The 14,887-nt window shown below is 40.6% G+C and overlaps 1 protein-coding gene across 1 annotated transcript in view; it reads right to left on the reverse strand.

Annotated features, from left to right (window-relative positions):
- LOC134044570 (melanopsin-like) overlaps window positions 1–14,264 on the reverse strand; it is a 35,014-nt gene extending 20,750 nt beyond the window's left edge. The window contains exon 1 of the mRNA XM_062493834.1: window positions 14,226–14,264. Within this exon, the coding sequence (XP_062349818.1) occupies window positions 14,226–14,249 (24 nt within the window). The 5' untranslated portion in view covers window positions 14,250–14,264. The remainder of the gene's footprint in view (window positions 1–14,225) is intronic.
- Between the last annotated feature and the right edge of the window lie 623 nt (window positions 14,265–14,887).

Raw genomic sequence — 14,887 nt, forward strand, 5'->3', positions numbered from 1 at the left:
AAATGAGTATACCCTTTCTTTCCCATTGCTACCTCCTAATCTCCCATGCTGCTGCTTCTCCTTTCTGCCTTATATTCCTCACTCATCTGTGAAGTGCACACAGCACAGCTCCCTCTCTGTACAACACTCCAAGCTGTGGGCATTATCCCCCCAGCTCTGTGACCCTGCTGGGAAGGCTTCATTTGGCAATAGGGAGGGCACGGTGAAGTGCACTGCACACCCTGAGCACCCACGCAGCAGCGGGTCTGGGGCAGACATGCTGACAACAAAGCTTCCTGGACTTGAAGTGATGTAGTAAAAAGTACAATAGCTATGGCTTCAAAGCAGGAAGGTGCTTTCAAGCCTTCTCAGTCCTCTGACAGACTCTACCCTTGACAGGATGGCTACTGCCAATGTAGCACTTCACCATACAAAGATCACATCACTGTAAAAGTAGGAAGAAATGGAAAAGAGCATGTGCTGGTGCTGGTTGTACCAGGGGGCCGTGGCTGTTATTTCCAGTGGTCAGGCAGCAGCAAGAAACTGTCACCGTGTGTAACATTTACCCTTGAGAAAGGTGTGAGAGGTTGTGCAAGAGCAGGCAGAGCACGGTGAGGTAGCCCAGCAGAGAAAGCAGTCATGGCTGGGGGGTGGCACCAGGCAGAGCCAGCACCGTGCTCTCAGAGCAGGGCTGCCTGGACATGCAAGTTAAGCATGGTAATGCCTCTCCTTGTCTCTCAAACCCAATAATCTTAGCAGTGTGTGTGCATTGTATTATAACCCTGCCACATTTTTGGCAATGCATACTAAACTGGGGAGAAAGGAAAAGGGTTCATTTTTTTCTTCCTTTCTATCTTACCTGTTAGGCATGCCAAGGATTTGCCTTTACCTAGATTTATGATATAGAGGGCTATTATATACATGTAATTCAGGGCAAATAGTACTTGCCTGTCATATGATTTATGCTTTACTTCAACATATGGGAATTCACTGTTGCAGAAATTCATCTGACAAATGGACTACGAATTTCACACCCAAAGGTGTCTTACCTTATCTCTCTCCTGAAGAGAGGCTGACTTGGACATTTTGGCCTCGTTTACTCATTTGTGGGTGGTGAGCTGTGTCAAAAGCTGAAAAATATCTCACATGACACATTTGTAAACTCAGCTTACAGTTTGCTGGCAATACTGGATGAAATATAAACTATTGATGCTTACAGAGTGGAATCTGGAAGGCAATAAATACTAGGGATTACACAGAGCCTTTAATCTCAGTGAGAAGCTAAAGTGAGGGATGTTTAGATTACGCAAACTTTGGATCTTGCCTCCAGGGGAGTCTATGAAATACCACGGACACTTGTGCTGCAATGTTAATGGCAGTTAGATAACTTTCAGATCTGAATGGAAAGACAGCTACTCATTGCCTCTGCTGGTGTTACCCTGAGAGAGCAGGATGTGGCAGGCATCCAAGCTGTATGAAATGTGGAAAGCTGACAAAGACCAAAAGCCATTTATAACACTGTCATTTGAATCTGAGGAGAAAAACGTGCATATCTTTGTGTGTGTGTATGTGTATAGATATATTTCAAGAGAAAATCTCAACTTAGATAAAAAATAATTTCATTAAACTGGTGGAAAATTTCTAAATAAAGCAGACTAAACCAGTCCAAATAGCTGTAGGCTAATCAAGGAGAAAATATACCTCATTTTACTCACATAACGCATTTCACCAATTTGATGTATACTCGCAATAGAAAACTGCAAAAATTCAAATACTTGTAAGGTTGAGAATTTAAAATCTACTTTGAACAAATTAACAAATGCTGCTTTTCTAGTACAAACCCATCCTCCATACATCCAGCATAACATCCAGCTGGAGACAAGTAGCACTGTCATCAAGGTTTTAGGATATTTATTAAATTTAGGCTTTTTCTTTTTTCCTGCAGTGTCAACTCTGAGAATCTGGCCTTTTAGCAGTTTTAATTAACAAGCTAAATATTTGCCAATGTAAATATTTTGCCATATAAAGATGAGGGCTAGAAATATGAAAAAGAAAGAAATTACAAGCTTAGTGATCAGATTTAAGGAGAAGCTAGTTTTTGCAGATCTTCTCAAAAGCTGTTACTACTCCATGCATTTCCTTTTTGTACTTTCAGTTTCCACAACTAGTAAGAATCAAATTAAATTATAGGAGAATATTCCAGGTTACTATGAGTGTTTTCAACCCAAGAAAACTCAACTATTACAAATCTTTCCAGATAACTTGGTAAGCAGGACAGCAGCTACATACATCAGGTTGCATTCACTATAGACACTGATGAGTCCTACTGAGTTAGGTCTACACTAGCTCTCTTAGCTCCATAATTATGTATCAAATAGTCAATGACAGCTTCCATGAATCAGCAAAATGTTAGTTTGTACTGAGGGGAAAGTCCTGCCTTTTAGACTTAGTAAAGCACAAATTTTGTATCCATCTCATGTTCACTGAGATATACTGCGCAATACTTTGACTTTATACTTTAGCCTGATCACTTCTTTTTTATTAGCTGCAAACTTAGACCTCTGGAGAATGCAACTGAAAGAAACTTTAAAAAATTAAAAGACATGCTGGGAGAGGTTCCCCTTCAGCTGTTTCACACTGCTATGGTGACGTACAGCTGACCTGGATTCAGCACTCCTTTCTCAACTGTATTTGTGAGCGCTCAGTATCATCACACCGTTGTAATGTAGGGTGAAAAGCCTATTCTGTATAAGCTTCAGTCTTGCTCCTTCTCTTTAAGGATGTGACTTAATATAATGATAATGAAGGAAGGCATTGCACTTTATTCAGTGAATAGATTGAATATTTAATGGTTGAATTTTTTTCAAGTGCTTACTTGAAAGAAGTTCACTGGTCCATTTTTCCCCCATACTCCCTTTGCCTCCCTCCCTATTTTGGTCCTGGGACAGAATCCTGAGCGCTCTGATTAAGACACATTGATTTCCTGACTGAACATTTCAAAGGCACCATCCAGAATGACTTGATTGTTTAGGTAAAAAATCCAAATGTAAACAAGCAGCCCATGAAGATTCCAGTAATTGCATCAGGGCCAGCTTCTGGCACACTTGCCGACTCTGTGCTAGCTCTGTGTGCTAGCTCCTTCTGAATTAATGCTACAATCATTTGCAATTTGACTCTATGAGCTGTTGGAGGACCTGACAACTCACATAAATTGTGATGTATCCCTACCCTTATATATGAAGTGACTACAACATCAAAACACTGTCACCTATGTGGCTGCTTGAAGGGCTTTCCCAGCAGGGTAGCTAAGAGATCTGCAGGAAAATGGAGGGTAAACAATTAGCAGCTCAACAATTAGCTCCCTCAACTATGTGGCAAAGGAAGCAGGCACCAGATATAAAAATAAACTTTCTCCCATATTTCTTCCAAAATAAAGATGGAAAAACATGAAACAGATGAAGAAAGTCATTCTCGGAAACCTTTTGTAATTTGATTTTTAGTGCTAAAATGATGGCTAAATAATTAGAGCCATCGGTTTCTGCTTTTCAGATGCTAAGATTAATAAAGAAAACAAAAATAATTAATTAAAGCACAAGAAAAAAAAATGTTGTTAAAAAGGAGGGCAAGGGCAGGTTCCCCTCAATGGGTAGGGGTAGAAAATAATAGACTGAAATGGTTGAACGATGGGCATTAGGTGGAGATAAGATTATCAAAAGCTTTATTCACCCTCTGGTTTTGCTCATGGGTGCAAGCTCATCTTGTGGAAATGATTTACACTGAAATGAGCTTAAGGAAGGGCTTGCTTACATGGGGAATTAATGTGCACTAACAAGGGAATAAATTAAAAACATAGCAGCCTCCCCATGATGTTGAACTGCTCTGTGGACTCACAACACAGAAGTTTGATTTGCTGTTCAAAATCTGTCTATACCATCACACCTGAAAATTTAAAAGAAAATGATGAAACAGTGCTTAGGTAAGTTAGCTGAGATGGGAGAAATGGGTGTGCCATCTAGCAGATAATACTTGCCAAGTTCCTTATAATTTCACTGATAATCCACATAATCCAGGTAATTTCAGTATGAAGCACCATCTGGTTTGAAATTACAACAAAATTTGTGGCTTAATGAAATATCTTGTATGTAGGAGCTCTTGAAGCAGCAAACAGAAGGTCATTGCTGTGTAGAGACTATAGCAGGGCTAGTGATCCTCAAATATTTAACAAAAGATGACGTAGATAAATGAAGATTTTTAAAAATATATTGTTAATATCTCTGGGCTTTTAAAAAAAGCCCCAAACAAAATCAACTTTGACAACAACTTTGCTCATTCAGGCTGACAGTACTGTGTTCCAATACCACACAGTAAAGTCAGATTAATTTGGCCCTCAGAAAGTCAAGCTGTAATCATCCACATGTGTAGGACTTGCTTTCCTTATCAGCCTCCAGGCGACAGTCCTCTTCCACACTTGTTCCAGTCAGTTCACATATCAAAGCCAGGAGCACTAAAACACACATTTACAGCATGTATTTAATCAAAATGAAAATTGGTTTAGCAAATAGACTTCAATGCGTGTGACTTCCATGCAGTCCATCCAAAAGTGACAAAGCAGTAACTGCCTGTGTGTAACAGGACAAGTAGCAAAGTCAGGTATCTGCCCCAGACCAGAAAAATATTCATCCTGACCATTGTCATAAATTTTTGGGAAAACCTAGAGAATTTTTTCCTATAATAAAGTACATATCTAGTTGATTCCATTCCAACAGTTTGCTTCTGGGCTTCTGGCCAGTTGAAAACAAGCACTGGATTTCAGGACTCATTTGTATCCTTAAGATCTCATGTTTAGCACAGCCTCTGCTTTGATGAGATGCTTTCTTTCAGGTTCTTAATATCTGTGCTTAAATTTCTTGCAAGCAATCTAATGAAGCATGGCTGAGGATGGCAGAAAAAAACCTCAAACCTCTCCCAAAAAACTCCAATGAGAAAACCATCAAAACCTCATCAAGTTCTCAACAGGACAGTAAATCAGATAGATACTTAAAGTAGATATACTCAGATTTTTACATAGGTATCCTGATGAGTCAGTGTAAGTAATATATATTAATAATTCAGACGTTTTCGAAATTAATGATATTATATGAAAATGATGCTTCTGAAAACATAGCAATCATTAGTAAACAATTAAATTGAAAATAATTTAAATTTTAATAACTGTCTGCTAATTACAAAGCTCTCAAAGGGCGTATTTTCATCTCTCTGGAGACAGACTAAAAGAACTTTAAAATGTAAAGCCTTTTCTGGAAAGCACAGAGACACTACTTTCTGTGTACACCTTCAGCTACACTGCTGAAATCAGTGATAACAGACACATTTGTTTGTCAGACCACAAAAGAAAAAAAAAATCCAAATATCAGCCCACCTGAGAAACAAACTTGTGTTCCGGCCTGAGCATTCTCTGCATGGTTTGGGCAGGAATTAGCAAACGTGAGGTATTACCAAATGTTCTTTGAGTTTTTCTGTGGAGTGTGCCTGCACATCCCAGCCTTGCTTCGTGGGGAAGACCTGGCCAATAACTAGCACTTGGTTTCCTTTCCTGAATCCATGCCACTAGAATCAAACCTTGAAGCAATGGACTTTAATTTCAGGACCTGAAAATTTGAAACCAAGGCACCAAGGCATGTTTCCTGAGAAAATTTCTATTCCAGTATTAGTGTACTTGTACAATCCATTAACAAGGTCTTCAAAATATTTTCCTCTACAGAAGTTTTATGTTCTATTTAAATGTATCCAGTTCTAGTATGAAACCTAAAAGAACCAAATTCTACCATGATTTACAAATTTTTGAAAAACAAATAAATACAAAAACACTACCAGAAGCTGCTAACACTCAATTGAGTTTGGGGCTTGGTCCATCTTTCCCCTGTCATTTCTCACAGGCTTGCATGCTAGTGCAGACAGTTCCTTAATGTGACCCCTGAGACACTCCCCATATTGTCCCCTTGGCCATAAATGGTGTCAGAATTATCTGATGCTGTGTCCAAATGCACCTCAAATCACAGCCCAAGCTATACACGCTCAGGCAGACAGCACACTGAACAAATCTAATCAATGCTGACACTGCATCAAAATTAGCTGGACTGTCACAGTTCAGTGCTTATTTCTTTTGGCCATGAGGGAACAGATGACTGCTAACACAGTGCAACAACAAAGTAGTAGGCAGAAATCTCAGGATATATGTATTTTAAAGCCTTGGAACATGTTAGTTAAAAACATGGGTGGTCAGAACATGATATGCTGGTTAAGTCCTTCAATATAAGAAATTTAGCAGTCATCAGGTAGAAGCTACAGCAAATATTTGTTTTGATATTATTATGCAGCATATTTTCATACTTTTTTTTTTCCTGAGCATCCTGCTGCTAACTGGAGCTCTTTAATAATCACACGAAGTTCACCTAAAAAAGAAATCTCACAATGTTTGCCACCCAGTGGTGAGAGTGTTTTGAACTCACTTGGCTCTGTAACCCTTGGGGATAACTTGGGCTCTCCACTTGAGCTGCTCTCCTTCCTCTGCCTCCTTTGATCTCCTGTAGCTCATCCTGCTCTGTTTCACTCATCCCAGGCTACCAGATGATGGCTGTTCCCTTTTCATCAGCCACAGATGCCTCATACCAGGATGCTCCTGCTCCAGCCTGCCCGTGTCAAAAGCCATTTCATCAGCTGCCACTGCTGACAAGGCAATGCCACAGCACCCATGGTCTGCCTGGAACAAGCCCTCTCCCACTCCATCAGCCCCAGCAGCACGAGCTCAGCTCTCAAGTGAGGCTCACGTTACTGGATTTAACAGAAATACATGGAGAAATATCTGCCTGTTCACAGCTGTTGGCAGCACATGAAATTCTGATCTCTGCCAGTGATTTCTGAGCTCTGCCCTGAGGTTTCAACATATACTCTAGCTTCCAGACAGCTTAATTAAAACAAAAAAAATAAATCCTTCCTTACTCCTGATAGCTGAAAGCTCATCCTTCACCAGCCACCTCCAGCCTTATGCACCTTGTCTAGTTGTTAATAGTCTTTTCATTCCACTGTTCAGCTTCCTGGGGAGATGCACTCAACTGCTACTGGAAATTCTGTGCATGCAAAGTGCTCTGAGAAAAGTGCCCTGCCATTTAAATAGATCCCATGAAATATTGTGCTTATTTTTAAGGACTGTGGAAAAAAATCCCATCAGCTGATACTGGCTTTTCATAGGCTGATTACAAAATGAAAGCACATCCCAATAAATCAGCTAAGGTAAGATGTTAATAACTTCTACTAATCCTGTATGGTGTTTCTAATGCTACTTTTTAAAATACAAACAGTTACTAATTTTCACCAATGTGGTCATTTGCTCCTGGTGGATTCACTGCTCTAGACTTCTTCTGTCATCTGTGTCACTGTGGTGAATGACAAAGGAAATACAAATAATAATAATAATGATAAAAATAATAGAATTACTTCTCTAGCCACATTATAATGAAGCTTTTTTTACAATTTTTACTAGCTAGGTATGAAGAACTATAGATTTCCCTCTCTACTTTTCATTATTTGTAAAAAACCCACTTTTTCTCCTGCAGGAAATATTCCTAGCTGAAAGCCTGAAACCATTTTCTTCACCAACTAGGGTGATTTCCAGATTTCAAAATGAGATTTTGGTCATGGGTGGGTGGGTAGGTGGGTGTGGAGCGCAGCCCAGCTTCTTGATGCCATTTGTGTAATTCTGTCACATACATTTGGGAACACAAAAACTGCTAAAAGTAGTCAGATCAGAGCCCCAGCACCTCCTGTGTCTCACACCTGGCAAAGTCTGGCAACAGATGCTTTTAAGAGGAAGAACATGGGGAATAGATCAAGTGAACACTCTCAATCTGGTAATTTCAAGCACATTTGTGATATTAGTATAAACGCTGTTGTATTCATTTTTTGTTTAGATCAAAGAATTGTCTGATCACTCTAAAATGAGGATTATTCCATATTATATCTACTTGCTTCTGTTTAATATTCCTCCATTCATGGAAGGTGGGGTGCACAGAATGCAGAGCCAGACACTTCCCAGAGGCACACAGGGAATAAACATAAAGAATGTAAAAATATTGAAGAGAGCCCTGCTTGGAGCAGGTGGTAGGACTTGACAACCACCTTTCCAACATAAAATATTCTATAATGCCAGCAATAAAACCTCCAAAACACACAAGGGCTAAAGCCATAAGTGAATGAAATATGATTTCAATTGCTTGTGGACATGTATTCTGTCTCAGTAAACTGAATATCTTCCTATCTACCTTCTGTCACTTTCACAGCAAAGTGGGGACATAAAGACCCAAGTGAACCTAAATGCTGTTTTACACCCAGAGACTCTAGATACTTACAATTGATAATCTCTGCAGAGACCATATTTCTTGTATGGTAAGGCTGCAGTTAAGTGCTCCACTTAATTTGCAACTCTTTTTCCTACTGTGGCTTTAAATCCTACATTAAAAGAATGATTTCCAGAGGTCTTAGCCACTTCACATCTATTGATTGCACTGTTGGTGAAACACCTACTGTTTTCATGTGGTGCTGAAAATACTCCCTGGTGTTTTTCTGCACTGTTAGGTGCCTAAACATAATTAAAATCTACCTTTGAAGTATTTTATGAATAATTTTAGAGACTCTAACTGGACAACTCATACAATGTTAAATCCCATGGCCTAATGCATTTCAGTCTGACAGATTTCCACTTGACACTCAGCATAAAACACCTAGCCACCTCAGGTAATGGAGATAATCAAGATGACTAGGAAGTAAAAGAAGTTACTGAGTGAAATATGTCCAAGGAGAGCTATCTCTTCAGCAAAAAGCCAGTCTTTATTGCCAAATGAAACCTTTTGGCAGGAGCTCAATTACACTTAACTCTCTAAAACAAGAGTAAAACAAACTCTCATCCAGGAAGGAGATCATTGCTTTTCTAGTCCCATAGTAGTTGAAGAACTTACACATTTCTTGTGGATTTAGCATTGCTAAAGGAAGAGAGAGCAATGTCCGTCTGCTCCATTTACAATTAGAAATCTACTGCAGCACTGAAGATATTTCAAAGATTGAAACAAAACTTGCAAACTAATAGGAAACTGAAATAAGAGAATAATTAGAGAGAAATTACAGCAATCAAAAGACCTTTAGCTTTCTAAAGCACTAAACTAATAAAGTGTAAACTGACACATTTGGTGGAAATAGGTGTGTATAGTACAAAAAATGTCTGTATCTCTCAGAAAATTATCTCACGGCAGCGCTTATCCTGGGAGAAGAAACAATATCTTTGACAAAAGAAATTGCCTTTTCTTCAGTTTGGAGAAACATCAAGAATATTTTGATACAGCAGTGAAGGAAACTTCATCCTTTTCCTCTCCACTGCACTGTGTAACTCACTGAAAATAGGGATGATGCAGTTACTTTAATGCAGTCCCCTTGTTTTAATTCTACAGGCCACTTTTCAAGACTCTACAAAAACTAACAAAAATTTTAGTCCATCTATGTTAAGAAGCGCTGTCTTCCTCTCACTGTCATGGTAATCTCTGGATACGGGGTAGATTTGAAGTGTCTCCTACATTGCTTCTGCAACATCAACTTGGAATCAGGATGAACTACCAGAACACAAAATCTCAGCAAAGGCAGCTCCCTTTTCTGAGTTAAAAAGAAAAGTGCCATTTACACAAAAGAACCTTTATGTTAAAAAGCATATTAAAAAAAAAAGGCCAGCAATGTAATATGCACCAGAGAATCTCAAAAACCAAACACAAGTCTAACAAAGCACTGTGTCTGCCTCAAGTCATGCCAGTACTAAATTTGAGTTCACACTGGACCTTCCTCTGTCAACCCAACTCTGGAAAAGCATTGCATTAAAGAACATCTCTCAGTAGAAAAATGGCTGAAGGAACAATTTGCTCACAACAGCTGCAGGGGTAAGAGTGATGTTTGAGTTTTCTCCAGGAGTAAAAGCCCACTAACAAATATCAACTAACAAACAGTTACTGTTAGCTGCAAAATTGCATTGAACTTCAGCAAAAGTTTATTGTTATTAGTTTTGCTGTATTAACCACTGAGCTAATGATGGAGTGCAAAGCAATTTGACAGCCACTGATTCTAAATACAAAATAATTCTGTTACAGAGGGGTCATTTAAGTTTTTTGAAGCATTACCCAGGTCACAATCAGACTGCTATTTCCTGTGCTGTGGATGAGGGATGGCAAACACTGCAGATCTTGCAGTCCTCCAGTATTTGAGCCACACTGCATTCCCTCACCAGCTGATTGAGGAGTAATTGACTGGCACTTACCTACAGCAGTGCCACTGGAGTTCTCCAAAGCCCCAGCACTGATCCACTAACAGTCTCCCTGGTGCTCCTGAAGTCACTTTCATTTGCTATCACTCAGCTGTGGTGCAGTGGTCTCTTCAGCACCATGGAGGGAGGGACCTCTTATGACAGTGACATGGTGACAACACTGCCTATTTCTAAGCCATGCTGACCCTTTCCCTATCATAGTAAAGTGAATGAAATCATTTGACAGCTTGCACGAGCTTCAGTACAGAAATTGTAGCAAAAGATATCAGGTATATATGAAAATATGCATATTCGTATTTTTCTTTCTCAACAAAAGGCAAGTGATTAATTGAGCACTACATTATTGGTAGAAAATTCGATGAAAGTACTTTGTCCTTTTATAATTCAAACCCAAACAAATTTTCTTCTTATTTGAGGCTTTTTTAGGCATTGCTAACTTGGCAAAGCACAAAGTGAGCTCTTTCCTGTTGCTTTAGACCTGCTTTTTGCAGGTCAAGATTAGCCAGAGCTGTTTAAATGTTGCCTATATCATCATGCAGCCAGCAAGGGCTTGTTTTCACCTAGTCAGTAATTTCACTGGCAGTCCTTTCAATCCTGTGCTAATGGCAGTCAGTTCAGAGGGATCAGCAACAATCAGAACAACCCATCTCCCTGTTTCTTGGGCTTTCTGCTTAGGGTATGTTTGAACTTTGCTAATGCTGTCAAACAAAGCTGCCGACACCATTCCCTGGGCTGTTCTCAGCAGGATCAGCTGGTTAAGTCCCAGCTCAAACTTCACTGCTGGCCCAGGCACTTGGGGTGATCCAGCTACACAGCAGCCCCAGTCTGCATCCTTGAACCATGCCCTGCATTCTCCATGTGCTACATCACACATTCAGCTACTGACTACCATCTCTACCAGGAATTTCTGACTGCTGACTTAGTTAGCTGCTAAGCACACTTTCAACTCCCAGTGCCTACCAAAGTTCCATGTGAAGTCTGAACAATATCTTTTTATTTAAACATTTCCTAGGGTGACTGTCCTCATCACAGAATTTATACAGTTTCTAGCAGCATGCAATCAATTTATGCAAGTCAGCCTGGTGCTTCCTCTCAGATGTATTATGAGTGACTGCCTAAATTCCCTTGCACCTATACACTACGATTTCCTGCTTTTCAGAACTGAGAGTTTGACTTGTACTGCAGTTGCAACGTCTTGCAACTCCGTGTTTCTATTAAGCTTGCAAAACTTTGAAAAACTCTCAGGTCCATTGACACCAAAGGCTGAGTCATCTCATGCAGTAGCACTGCTTTGTCATGCCCTAGGGGTTTAGGAATGCGACCAGCCTCACTTAATTAACCACCTGCAACAATATGCAGACACACATCCCTACTTTGGGTCCTGTGTGTGCACTGAATTCTGCTTCCCAATTGCTTAGCCAAGGACTGCTGGACTAAGCAGATCATCTTCAGCAGCCACCCTCTCTCTCCAGGCTGGTACCTCAGGGCACTGGAAACACAGGACATCCTGAGGGGGTAATAATTTACAACCCCCGAAGGCAGCCAAACAAAACCAACCAAATTTCAACTTCAGATCTCTTGATCAACTTAGTTGCATATACATATGATTTTGCACAGCTAAGTTTGTGGCAAGAGAAAGCAATACAGGATGCGAATTAGTTGAAAATCTGGTGAGTATATAATGACAGGCAACAAAACTTGGATTTCCTCCAAAATTTCTATTTAGAGAAAATTTTATAGCAAAAAGGGTCACTGTGGTAATAAGATTAAAAAGACAAACTAAAAATTAAGACCTTTAGCCATGCCAGAGCACAATATTGGTAAATAATTTGGAGTTATGAGATACATGCTCCAAGTCTTTTTTACTTGCCACTTATTTATTACTTGAGTGGACTCAGTAAAAAGCTTGCTCCAACTTTTTGTCTCCCTTATTCCAGGACCTGTTGCAATGAAACAAAATGTGCAATTTCCCTCCCAGGCTGGAATTACTCCCACAGCATTGCCATAACCTTTTCTCTTCCACTCTCCAGACTAGAAACAAACATTCTTGGTAGACTTCTTTGAATGCCTGGGCTGGGCTGGCTAATAAAACTAAGTCCACACAAGTTATCAAAGATTTAGCAGTAAATCTTCTGTCCTACAATCTCAACAAGATATTGTAATGGTATAGGGTGAGGATATACAGGGATGGGGCTGTATGAGGACAGAGGAACACAAATTCTTTATATTTAGCTTGCTGACCTATCTCAGTCTTCTGCCTCAAATCATCATAACTAATTTTTAATGCACAAGAAAATGTTCTATTTATTATGAATGAGTTCAAATAATCCTAGCTTAATGTATAAACTAATGACAAGCCTTTTTACAGCACTTCATTTAGGTCAGTTTACATTCTATTAATCGGCACCACAAAAGGATAACAGCTCAGAAATCTGCTTTAGGACTTCATTTATATTTCCTTTCTCATAAAAATATTCCTGCTATTACGGATCAGATAACAATAAGGTTTAATCAATCAGCTCTTGATGATGCAACAAATACCATCGTAAGCAACCTCCTGCTACATCAGCCCCTTGCACAACCAGTTCTCCCACCAGCCAAAAGTCCAAATCAATCCTAAAAATCTGAACAAACCGGCACAAAGAAAATAGATTTCCCTCTGGGGAGAGCTGGGTCAGATACACACATGCACACGGACACAGAGAAAATAAGTATCAAAATTCACATTAAAATAAACTTCAGTGAGATTTTCCTTCTAGATGAGAAGCAATTTATTTAAATTATTCTTTAGAAAACAAAGCAGAAGATAAATGCTCCCTTTCCCCCTCCCTGCCCAGCTCCCACTTCCTAAAGCTTTACCCTTGGCACGTACTTTTTGGGTTCAGCCGAAAGCATTTCCCTCCCCTCCGCACATCTGCTCCGTGCAGGGCTGCCGAGCTTCTACTCATCCTGAGGAGAGCTGGAAATCCCAGGCTTTAAAAAGCCGCTCGCAAGCCCCTCCTGGGCTGCCAGGCTGCCAGCTCCGGCAGCGATCGAAGCTCGCGTAGCCCCCGGCAAGCCACACGAGCAGTGAGCCGCCCTCGCTGGCCACGCCACCGCTGCTCCCAGTGCAAAAAGACGACTGGAAACAAACAAATAACCAAACCCTATCCACATCCGAATACCTCACAATTTAAAAATAATACATATACATATATATATATTTCTAAAAAGGATGGACACCCAGAGAAGCTCGTTTCCAGGCAGCCCAGCTGGCGGTCTGTGCCCTGCCCTGCCCTGCCCAGCCCATCCTGGCAGCACCCCGAGCCCCTGCGGGTGTCACCACCGAGGCTGGGCACCCTTTGAGAGTCAGTACCTGAGGCCGTGTCTGCCTGCTGCCCTGCAGTCCCGAGCGGGCAGCCTGGGATGGAAGGCACTGCCTGGGGTTTCTCTTGTGACAATTCGTGCCCCTGGACTCTTACGCTTATGTTGGAAGGAGTTTAGCTCTGCCTTCCCTGGAACCCCCCTTTAGGTGTCTGGAAACAGCAGTGGGGCACCCCCCGCCACCCCTCTTCCCCCAGCCTTTAGTGGCTGGCCAAACCTGACTCCAGCTATCCTTAGCACACCCTGTGCTCCATCTCCACAGCCCATGAGCCTCCTTGGCCAGGTTAGGGTGGTTATGCCCTGCTGCACAAGTGAGCAGCAACATGCCTAAGCCATAGCTGGGTTTCCTGAAGGGCTGTCAAGAAACAAGGTATAAAACAGAACCACCTCCCAGCAACTCAACATGCAGTTACCAAAATTTCTTTTGCAGAATATGCTTTAACATTCAAGCAGTTCCTGTCACAAAGGGGCTTGAATAGCCAAAGAAAGTTTAGTGAGCAGCAGTGAATGGGTCACAGGAATTTCTTACCTCACAGCAACTTGTTGGTGTCATGGCTGTAAAGCTGAGCATTTCAGAGGCACTGGAACATGAAAAGAGCAAGGATCTGATGGCAGGTATGTTCTTTGAGAGTCTCTCTCTTGCACTCTGACCAGAAAGACATCACAAAAGTAGTTAGATTTCTATCCCTATATAATTTTTATTTTCAATATTTTCGACATACTTGGTTTCAGTGTTCCTCTTTTGAAAGGTGGGAACGGAAAGGATGTGTGAGAATGAGTTTTGTCTGGAAGAAGAGGTTCTAAGTTGTAGAGAAAGGGGGTAGAAACTACAATTTAAACAAAGTCCAAGGAACATACATGCCTCCTCCATCTAGGGCATGACAGCGGTACAGCCCCTCAGGAGCTGCCCACAGAGTACCCCTTTCAACTGATGATTTTAAAGATAGTAGAAATTGAACTACAGATATGAAACTTGCAAGAATGGTGAACATATACCACATGGCTAATATGCAAATTCTTGGAGAATACTGCTTTAATTCCTAGGCTGGAGGCCTAGATTTCAAAGCAAAGTTTACTTTGGCATATAATTGCCCAAAGACGTGATCAATATGTTAGAAAATAATGAACAGTCAGAATAAAAAACCCCATACCTTTTTCATGAAAACACAATACGGTGTATTGCATTGTATT

The sequence above is a fragment of the Cinclus cinclus genome, chromosome 5 (genome assembly GCF_963662255.1).
Source record: "Cinclus cinclus chromosome 5, bCinCin1.1, whole genome shotgun sequence".
Taxonomy (NCBI): Eukaryota; Metazoa; Chordata; class Aves; order Passeriformes; family Cinclidae; genus Cinclus; species Cinclus cinclus.